Source organism: Oryzias melastigma, unplaced genomic scaffold (assembly GCF_002922805.2).
Source record: "Oryzias melastigma strain HK-1 unplaced genomic scaffold, ASM292280v2 sc00465, whole genome shotgun sequence".
NCBI classification, from domain to species: Eukaryota; Metazoa; Chordata; class Actinopteri; order Beloniformes; family Adrianichthyidae; genus Oryzias; species Oryzias melastigma.
Window position 1 is genome coordinate 21,764 of NW_023417060.1, and position 10,804 is coordinate 32,567.

A 10,804-nucleotide genomic window follows, 5' to 3' on the forward strand; every position below is an offset into this window, starting at 1 on the left:
TGTGTTCAAACATTCAGAAGGTTCTGGATTTCATTTGGACAAATATATACGGAGCTAAATCAGGGCCGATATTATTTGAAACACAAATTAATTCAATTGAAAACAAAATGCGTGTTTGGTCAAAAAATATAAATTTCCAAAACTTTAGTTATTCAAAATTAAACTTTGTTATTTTCAGCTTCAAATGTTTGGTTTTTTAGGATTTTAAAACTCAAAATTTCAATTTCAAAACTTATTTTTCAGTTTCAAATCTTTTTCACTTTCAGCTAGTGCTGCACAATAATAACAGTTACCGATAAATATCGTCTGATATTGGACATTATGATGTCATTTCGATAATTAAAGGGTTAAACTGTGACCCTTCCTCTCTCACCACTCAGTATTTACTTGTGTTACAGCTTCTCTGATCACATAAAAGTTTCAGCCTCACGCCGGGTTCACACTGGACGCAGAACGGAGGCCGCCTCTATTCGGCGCCATGTTAACCTATGGCGTCGTTAACACCAGGCCCGGTCCTCCGTGGAGGGCCCGCGCGGTGCAGCGGATTGTTTTGATGTCTGTTCTATTTTGTGTCCGAGCCGCGAGCGTTCTGTGTCAATTCTGCCAGGAAGTTACATCAAGATACATGAGAAAATCCGGTTTATTTTGAAAATATAACACATTTTTCACAATAAAACACAGTGATTGACAAATGTGATCATGTTTTGTGTCTAAACAGATTGTAGAGATGGAAATAAACACACACAGACATGTACACTTTTATTTTCCAGGTTCTGCTGCCGTATAAATAACGGCGGAACATCCTGGCCCGTGTTCTTCTTGAGTGATGGACATGATGGCTACCGGAACAGTGAGGAGTTGTCCAAAGTCTCTTTTATTACCGGGCTGTGTGTCATATTAAGAGGAGATGTCTGTTCCAGAGAGCTCAGGAGAAGGCTCACGTGCAGCCAGGGAGAGATCCGCTGCAGAAGATTCTACACAAAGCAGTCATTTTAGCACTTTCAGATTCAACTATTTCTTTGCATGTTATTATATTGGACATTATTGGTATTGAAAAATGTCCTTGTTACATTGCTATTTAAGTTAAAGTCTTAACATTTGTTCTGACCATTGAAATGCACTTTCTCTATTTACAGATGGACAGCAGACTGAAAAGCTAATAGTGTTTGTTCTACCTGTTGTTCAATTCATTTGGAGGTAAAACAACTTCTGCACATTTGTTGGAATACATAAGAGCCATGCACTCTGACTTTGTACTTGCAGATATTCTTTTATCAAGTTGAAAACATTTTTTTGATCATCTGTATCAATATCGGTATCGGCTGCAAGAGGCTGGAAAATATCAGATATCGGTTGTAAAAAGTCAATATCGTTCATCGCTACTTTAACTCTTTTTTTTCAAATCTGAAAGTTTCAGTTACAAATCTTTTGGCCCCGTTGTGGCGTGTTGGGGCGGGGCTAACACGAGGACCAATCAGAATTGATGAGGGTGGTAACTTCAGTCCCGGTGCGTTCACTGACTCCTAAAACTGTAATAATTCCTGTCAGGAAATCCCTGCTTTGTCTGCCCTATCATAGTCTGAAGTTGTCCCAAGACGGTGTAAAAACAGAGTTTTATGGCGTATAAACCGCGCGTCCAAAACGCCGTTCTAACCCGTTCAAAGCTCCGTCTTATTGAGTTAAATACAGGCGTAGAAAACGTTCTACAGAACACCATGTTAAAACTGCGCAGGACCAGTAAACATTTGACATTTGGGGTTTTTCCGGCCCGGTAGCAGGAGTTACTGATCACTCCTGACTGTGTTTTGGGGGGGCTGGGTTGAGGAGGACCTCCACAGGATCAATCGGCCCCGTGCACGCGCCGTGCACGTCTCCCCTCTCCTCCTGGATGTGGAGGTGATGGTTGTTCCCATCAGAGCTCCCTAACGTCGGAGCCAAACACCTGCACCCCCCCTTCAGTCTGAAGACCACCTGAGTCTGAAGGTTGTCCCGCATTAACCCCAGAGGGGGAATAAGGAGACCTTTTTAAATGATTGTCTCGATGAAAATCAGAAAAAGATGACAGTTCAGGACCAGAGCAGCTGCTCCCGCTCGGGTCTCTCCCGGCGTATTGAACGAGCTCCGCTGAAGTCCGTGAGGCTGCAGCCGGAGAACCCTATACTGAACACAACAAGATGGAGCTTTGAACGGACTAGAACAGAGTTTTGGACGCGCAGTTTGTACAATAAAACTCTGATTTTAACGCCGTCTTGGGACAACTTCAGTGTCAGGGCTCTGCCACTCCTGACTCAGCTCTGACTGTCACTAATCACCTGATTGCCTTCACCTGCGCTCTCCCCTTTATATGGCTCTGCTCTCCACCTGCCCTCTGCCAGAACGTTGTCAGTCCTCTGCTATGCCTACTCTGCTCTGCTCAGCTCCGTTCAGCTCAACCTTCAAATTGGCCTTTCAGCCCAGCTCTGCCTCCAAATCAGCCAGGCCTGCCCTGCCCCGTCCAAACTGTCTGCTTTGCCTGGATCCTGCTGCCCTGCGCTATCTGCCCAGCCTGAGAGTGAGTAGTAAATTTAAGACTCACTCTCTGATCCTCAAACTGTGGCTGATTCTGGTTTTCTCTTTCAAGTATCCGCTCCGTGCTGCCTTCCCCCAAGTGAAGACTCAAGACCTGTTCCTGTTCCGCCATCCTGACAATAAACCTGTTCTTATCTCTACAGTTTGCATCTTGGGGTTCTTTAAATACCTTCCACATCTCTGACAGTATGTTCTGGCCAATCATGGACCCCGCAAAGACTGTGGATTGGAAGACCCGGATCGAGGGAACTTTGACTCAACATTCATCTCAGTTTTCTGCGCTCAGTGCGGATATTCAGCAAATCACCCAGCAGCTGGAACGGTTGTCATTTTCTGCTTCACCAACTCAGCCTGTGTACCTGCCTCCTGTTTCGGAACCTCGTATCCCACCTCCAGAGAGATATTCTGGGGAGGCCTTGAGTTGCAGGGCATTTCTTACCCAATGCTCAATCCAGTTTTCTCTGCAGCCTTCTGCCTTTCCATCCGAAGAAGCAAAAATCGCTTATGTCATCTCCCTACTCACCGGAAGGGCACGCCAGTGGGGAACTGCAGAGTGAGAGAGGAGATCGGCCTGCTGCTCATCGTTCTCCCGGTTTTCCAAAGAACTACAACAGGTTTTTGATCCATCAAGACCAGAAAGAGAGGCCTCACATCTCCTGGCAACCATAAAACAAGGTACCCGTTCCGTTGATGACTACGCCATCGAGTTACGTACCCTGGCGGCTGACACAAGGTGGAATGAACCAGCACTGCATGAACGGTTCTACCAAGGACTATCTGACCAGTTGAAAGATGAGCTTGCAGCACGTTAACTCCCTTCCGATCTGACATCACTAGTGGAACTGGCAGCTAGCATAGACAGAAGAGTCAGAGAACAGAGAGCTGAAAGAAAGGCACTGCAAGGACCTGTTCACCGCACCAGGAGTTTTTCTTTCGCACCTAAGGAAAGGTTGGACAACCTCGAAGAACCTATGCAGCTGGGAAGAACACGCCTGACTCCAGAGGAACGTAAAAGACGCTTTGATCACAACCTGTGCCTGTATTGCTCTGCATCTGGTCACAGGGTTAGCAACTGCCCAGTAAAAGACAAGGCTCGACATGGACAGGGGGACCAGTGTTGAGCCGTTTCATGATGGATACCCCCAGCAACGCATGTCTCATTAAAGCAGTTTTCCATTTTTCTTCACGACCATTGTCCATGCCTGCGTTTGTGGATTCTGGTGCTGATGCAGACTTTATTGATGAACAATTGGTCATTAAGCATAAAATACCAGTCAAGCCACTCGATCATCCTCTCAAAATACGGGCTATCGACAACCACGTTATTCACTCTTCTGAGTTTGTAACTGAACCCATCAAGATCCAGATTGACAATCACTTTGAACATCGTACGTTCTACATTATTCGTTCCTGTTCATCCCCAGTAATCCTCGGTCTCTCTTGGCTCCGGGAACATAATCCGACTATTAACTGGCAGACTGGCAAGATCCTCAGCTGGAGCCCAAAATGCTCAAACTCCTGTCTCTTTGCTGCTCTACCAAACCTAACTAAACCAGAGATCCCAGATGAGTTTCCAGACCTCTCAAAGGTCCCTGAAGTCTACCATGATTTACGAGAAGTATTCAGCAAATCTAAAGCCACTGCACTTCCTTCTCATAGACCATACGACTGTGCTATCAACTTATTGCCCGGAACATCCCCTCCTCGAGGACATCTATACTCTCTTTCTGGTCCTGAAAGAGATGCTATGCAAAAATACATCCAGGAATCTCTGTCAGTTGGCCTCATTCGCCCTTCTTCTTCACCGGCAGGAGCAGGTTTCTTCTTTGTAAAGAAAAAGGATGGGAGCCTGCGACCCTGTATTGACTACCAAGGTTTGAACCAAATCACCATAAAAAACAGATATCCATTACCGTTGATGACCTCAGCTTTTGAACTCTTACAGGGCGCCACCATTTTCACCAAGCTTGACCTTAGTAATGCCTATAATCTGGTTCATATGAGAGAGTGAGATGAATGGAAGACTGCATTTAACACACCCATAGGTCATTACGAGTACCTAGTCATGCCTTTCGGCCTAACTAATGCACCTGCGGTGTTTCAAAACCTGATCAATGATATCTTAAGCGATATGATCAACCATTTTGTGTTTGTCTACTTAGACGATATCCTGGTGTTCTCAAGGACTGAGGCTGAGCATGTGCAGCAGGTGCGTTTGGTGTTGCAGCGTCTTCTACAGAACAACTTGTTTGTGAAGGAGGAAAAATGTGAGTTCCACACTACCACCACTACATTTCTGGGCATGGTGATTTCCAAGAATCAAATCCTCATGGATCATCGAAAGGTTGTAGCAGTTACTGAATGGCCTACTCCAGAAAACCGCAAACAACTCCAAAGGTTTCTAGGGTTTGCTAATTTCTATAGACGTTTTGTCCGCAATTCCAGTCAGATCTCTGCCCCACTCACTGCTCTGACATCCTGTAAAAGAACATTTGCCTCGTCCCTTGAAGCTGACAAAGCCTTCTCCAAACTTAAGACTGCATTCACCACTGCCCCTATCCTCGTCATGCCTAATGCCAAAAAACAGTTTATTGTTGAAGTCGACGCATCCGACTCAGGAGTGGGTGCAGTCCTGTCACAACGCTCAGAAGCAGACTGTCGTGTTCATCCATGCGCTTTCTTTTCCCAGAGGATGACCCCTGCGGAGCAGAACTACAATATCGGTGACAGGGAACTTTTAGCAGTCAAATTGGCTCTTGAGGAATGGCGGCACTGGCTTGAAGGCACACCTGAACCTTTTACGGTGTTTACTGACCACAAAAATCTGGAATACCTGAAGACGGCCAAAAGACTGAATGCTAGGCAGGCTCGGTGGGCAATGTTTTTCACACGCTTCAACTTTGTCTTATCTTACAGACCAGGGTCCAAGAACGGAAAAGCTGACGCTTTGTCCCGCTATCAGGTTCTGCCTGAATGTGAAATGGAACCAGACTATATTCTTCCTGCCTCAGCCCGACTCGCCATCATGAACACGGACATCGAAGAGGAGCTGGGTCGAGCCCTTCAAGGTATTCCAACGCCATCCTCTTGTCCGCCTGACAAGCTGTTTGTTCCTGATGGATTCAGGTCGCGAGTGTTGCACTGGGGTCATTCCTCTCGCCTTACCTGTCACCCTGGGGCTTCTCGTACCACGTCCTTCCTCAAGCAGCGCTTCTGGTGGCCATCAATGGAGAAGGATGCCAAGGAGTATGTAGCAGCTTGTCCTGAATGTAATCAAGCTAAAGTGTCTCGCCGGGCTCCTGCAGGTCTGTTAAACCCACTTCCTGTCCCCAAAAGACCCTGGTCACATATTTCTGTGGATTTTGTCACTGGCTTACCGGAGTCTAATGGTAACAAAACCATTCTCACAGTTGTGGATAGATTTTCCAAAATGGTTCATTTCATTCCTCTTCCTAAACTGCCTACTGCCAAAGAAAACGTTAATGTTTTAATCCAACATGTGTTCAGGATCCCTGGCCTTCCCCGGGATATATTTTCTGACCGTGGACCTCAGTTTACAGCCCGGTTCTGGACTGAATTCTTCCAATTGCTTGGGGTTACCGTAAGTCTCTCATCTGGGTTTCACCCACAGTCTAATGGACAAACTGAACGTTTGAATCAGGAGTTGGGAACAGCACTTCGCACTCTGTGCTGCCATGATCCTTCCTGGGCTGCCAATGTTGTTTGGGCTGAATACGCAGATAATGCACTGCCTTCCTCTGCTACTGGTCTTTCACCGTTCCAGGTCGTTTATGGCTATCAGCCCCCGTTGTTCTTCTCCCAGGAGCAGGATGCTTCAGTTCCTTCTGCCGCTGCCTCTTTTCGTCGGTGCCGTTGCATGTGGAGAAAGGCAAGGCGGGAACTTCTCCGCACTGTTTCCGCTTACAAGTCATACGCCGACAAGAGACGTTCTCCTGCCCCCCAATATGCCGTGGGCCAGCGGGTGTGGCTGTCTACTGCAGACCTCCCTTTACGAGTGGAGAGCCGCAAGCTGGCTCCTCGGTTTGTGGGGCCCTTCCCCATTACCAAGGTGGTCAATCCGGTGGCGGTGAGACTAAGACTCCCCAGGACTCTTCGTATCCATCCGACCTTCCATGTTTCCCGGGTGAAGCCTTACGTTCAAAGTGACCTGGTCCCTCCTTCCCGGCCCCCTCCTCTGTCCCGGTTCATTGCTGGTGGTCCTGCCTACACCGTCCGGCGCCTGTTGCGGTCCCGGCGTCGTGGGAGGGGTCTGCAATACCTGGTTGACTGGGAGGGTTATGGGCCTGAGGAGCAGTCCTGGGTTCCTGCCCGATTTGTTTTGGATCCTGGCCTGATCTCTGCCTTCCACCGTGACAATCCGGGTCAGCCTGGTGGATCATCGGGTGCCGATCCTTGAGGGGCCAGGGGTGGTGTCAGGGCTCCGCCACTCCTGACTCAGCTCTGACTGTCACTAATCACCTGATTGCCTTCACCTGCGCTCTCCCCTTTATATGGCTCTGCTCTCCACCTGCCCTCTGCCAGAACGTTGTCAGTCCTCTGCTATGCCTACTCTGCTCAGCTCTGTTCTGCTCAACCTTCAAGTTTGCCTGCCTGCCCAGCTCTGCTCTGCTCAGCTCAGCTCTGCTCAACCTTCAAGTTTGCCTGCCTGCCTGCCTGCCCTGCTCTGCTCAGCTCCGTTCAGCTCAACCTTCAAATTGGCCTGTCAGCCCAGCTCTGCCTCCAAATCAGCCAGGCCTGCCCTGCCCCGTCCAAACTGTCTGCTTTGCCTGGATCCTGCTGCCCTGCGCTATCTGCCCAGCCTGAGAGTGAGTAGTAAATCTAAGACTCACTCTCTGATCCTCAAACTGTGGCTGATTCTGGTTTTCTCTTTCAAGTATCCGCTCCGTGCTGCCTTCCCCCAAGTGAAGACTCAAGACCTGTTCCGCCATCCTGACAATAAACCTGTTCTTATCTCTACAGTTTGCATCTTGGGGTTCTTTAAATACCTTCCACATCTCTGACATTCAGACTATGACAGTACAGACTAAACAGACATTTTCTGACAGGAATTATTACAGTTCTCAATCAGTGAACGCACCGGGACTGAAGTTACCACCCTCATCTATTCTTATTGGTCCTCGTGTTAGCCCCGCCCCAACGCACCGCAAGAGGGCCAAAAAATTTGTAACTGAAACTGTCAGATTTGTAAAAGAAAAAAAAACAGACTTGAAACTGAAAAATAAGTTTTGAAATTGAAATTTTGAGGTTTGAAACCTAAAACAGAACATTTGAAGCTGAAAATAACTGTTTATTTTCGAATAGCAAAAAGTTTAGGACATTTATATTTTTTTTAGACCAAACACCAATATTTTATTCAATTTGATTTATTTGGTTTTCAAATAATATTGGCCCCGATTTAGCTCCATAAATATGATCCTTCTTTGATCTTTAGCTAAAAAGATCATTTATGTGTGAAAAACAAACTGATTTTCTTCTTTCATCTTTTGATTTCCAATCATTCTCAAACCTTTCATTCTTTGTAATCTGATTAGACAGAAGTCTCAATGGAAACTGAACAGAATAGATGATCACTACAGTAGTCTCTAGCTGCAGCTCTGAGTGGAGCCATCAGTGAGAAGGTTTAGGGGCAGTTAGCTTTTTGACAGAATCAGGAAGGTCTGGAGAGTTGGACTGGATTCCAGAAATCAAATCTAAATGCTGCTTTGTGTTGATTCTTCTAATGCTGGTGTTAGATTGAAATGTGTGACCACAAATGCTAGAAGATGAATGTTGAAGATCTGAACACTGATCTGATTTATCATCACCAGTGTTGGGCATCTCACTTCAAAAAAGTAATTAGTTATAGTTACTAGTTACTTCTCCAAAAAAGTAATTGAGTTAGTAACTCAATTCTCAAAACTCAACTCTACTGCATCTTCAAAGTAATTAGTTACTTGGAAAAGTAACTCGTTTTAAATTACTCTTTAAATATGGTAATATTTTGTATTTTTTCCTGCGTTACAAATAAAAAAAATAATTTACATTCAATAATAGATGATAACCGACAATAGTATACTGGTATAGTTTTCCAATGGAGTCATATTGTCTAAGTTTAGGATACACATGAGAGAGGGTTTAGGGAAAGAATTTTCAATATTTATTTGTCAGAATTATCACACAAAACACTGCAACAAGTGGTATATAAAAAATGTAACTTCACACAAAAAAGGTAAACGTTTCAACTATTAACATACTTCAAGTATCTTACCTACAACTATAATTAAACAAAATGGCTTAAAAAACTGAAAGTGCAAAACAATAATAAATTAATAAACTACAATTATTAACCCATATTTCTGCTAAGAGGAGCAGCTCTCTGCATCTCTTTTTTCTCTCCCAAAATCCCGCAGCCCCGCCCACTCGCTCCGGAGTCTGCTCACTGCGTTGATCTGTGCGCTCGTGTCTGTCTGTGTTGTGTGTTTTATAAATATTACCCCGTTTCTGCTAAGATGAGCTGCTCTCTGTGTAAATGACCCAGTTTATAATATTATGTATTTTTGTGTAATTCCTCTTTTGATTAATGAAAGATGCCTTCAGTTTCTTATATATTACGTTAAAGTTGTAAAGGAACGTTTTGAAACACTGTGATACAGCTTATTTTGTGTTTTTATGTTGTGAAGACTTTTATTTTGAAAGTACCCACCTACTTCCGGTTTTACGTGAAATTTCTATGCACGTGTCGATTGAGCAAAGGCTGAGAGAAGGATGATAGCGGACGCTCGTACGAAGGGAGAAATGGACTGAAGATCGTTTTAAAACCACAATTTATGTTTAGCATCTAGCTGGAAGGCGAACAGGTATGATTATTGTTTATGTTTATGGTTTATATTCTGTGATTATTTGCAGTTTATGTCAAGAAGACAACTGTTTAAAAAGTTATGTAGTAAGCTAGTGCTGCTAGCTCATGGAAAACGTGGCTGTGAATCAAAAAGGGAAATTGTAATGAGTTTGTTGTTATTTTCTTCAGCTCTTACGGTGTGACTGTGCCTGTGGGATGAATAAATGGGTTGGAATACCCCACCATAGTCCATCAGTTATCGTCATTGAGTCCATCGTCTGAACAAGTCCGGCTGGAATGCTACACTCTCTCTCTCTGTTGTCGTTTTATTAACTCCCGAAACTCCTCACCCTGCACCGGAGTGTGTCCACGTTGATCTGCGTGTGTACGTGTCTGTGAAAAAAGAAAAAAAAGTGTGCGTGCCTGTCTGTTTTGTGTGTCTCTGTGCTCGCGCGCGCACGTTTGTGTTGTGATTGTATGTTTATATCCGTGTCTACCGCCTGTTTAGACACAAAAACATGATCACATTTGTTAATCGTGGCATTTTATTGTGAAAAACTGGTTATATTTTGAAAAGAAACCAGATTTTCTCATGTATCTTGATGCAACTTGGGGCGCGTAACACAAGCAACTTTCGGGTGCGAAGCGCCCAGCTCCAGCAAGATCATCAAACTTTGAAGTAACGCGCCGCGATTTACACGAAGTAACTATAACGGCGTTACAGCGAGGATGAAAGTAATTAGTTAGATTACTAAATTACTTGATTTATAACGCCGTTAGTAACGCCGTTATACTTAAACGGCGTTAGTCCCAACACTGATCATCACAATCACTTCTAGACTCACCTGAACTTTCTGCAGTTCCTCACAGCTGGGATCAGTCTCCGTTTACCCTCATCTGATGTGTTGTACTGGTTCAGGTTCAGCTGATCCAGAACCTTCTCTGACATCTGCAGAGTGTAGGCCAGAGCTGAGCAGTGGATCTCTGAGAGTTTCTTCTCTGATTTGTTCTTTGACTTCAGGAACTCTTGGATCTCCTGATGAACTGAGAGATCCTTCATCTCCATCAGACAGTGATAAATGTTGATGCTTCTGTCAGGAGAGACTCCTTCACTGTTGATCTCCTTCAGGTTGTTGATGGCTCTCTGGATGGTTCCTGGATTCTTCTCTGTCTGACCCAGCAGACCTCCTAAGAGTCTCTGGTTGGACTCCACAGAGAGACCATGAAGGAAGCGAACAAGCAGGTCCAGGTGTCCAATTCGACTCTGCAGGGATTTCTCCATGACTCTACTCAGAAACTTATCCAGGGATGGGTTCCTCATCTTGTTCTTCAGGAAGTCCTCAATGACCTCTACCTTCCTGTTGGAGTAACAGTGAAACACGTAGACTGCAGCCAGAA

The 10,804-nt window shown here is 45.1% G+C and overlaps 2 protein-coding genes and 1 long non-coding RNA gene across 3 annotated transcripts; 2 read left to right on the forward strand and 1 right to left on the reverse strand.

Annotated features, from left to right (window-relative positions):
* The first annotated feature begins 2,281 nt into the window (after positions 1-2,281).
* Positions 2,282-2,710, forward strand: LOC118598407. The gene is made up of 2 exons (XR_004947506.1): positions 2,282-2,551; positions 2,621-2,710. It is a non-coding gene; the product is annotated as an uncharacterized LOC118598407 (long non-coding RNA).
* Positions 2,711-5,231: 2,521 nt separating this feature from the next.
* Positions 5,232-7,503, forward strand: LOC118598406. Its single transcript, XM_036211075.1, has 3 exons — positions 5,232-5,636; positions 6,353-7,394; positions 7,464-7,503. The coding sequence occupies exons 1-2, from the start codon at positions 5,261-5,263 to the stop codon at positions 6,733-6,735; spliced, it is 759 nt and encodes a 252-aa protein (XP_036066968.1). The 5' UTR covers positions 5,232-5,260; the 3' UTR covers positions 6,736-7,394; positions 7,464-7,503.
* Positions 7,504-10,247: 2,744 nt separating this feature from the next.
* LOC112141015 (NLR family CARD domain-containing protein 3) lies at positions 10,248-10,804 on the reverse strand (the record flags this gene model as incomplete). Its single annotated transcript, XM_024264063.1, is given in 1 exon segment — positions 10,248-10,804. A coding segment is annotated over 1 exon segment (557 nt), but the record flags the coding sequence as incomplete, so codon positions are not given.

Excerpts from the sequence above, each read along its gene's own strand:
- LOC118598406 (XM_036211075.1), top strand. The coding sequence starts at position 5,261 with ATGACCCCTGCGGAGCAGAACTACAATATCGGTGACAGGGAACTTTTA. Across the intron at positions 5,637-6,352 it reads GCTGGGTCGAGCCCTTCAAG|GTCGTTTATGGCTATCAGCC; the intron begins GTATTCCAACGC and ends TCACCGTTCCAG.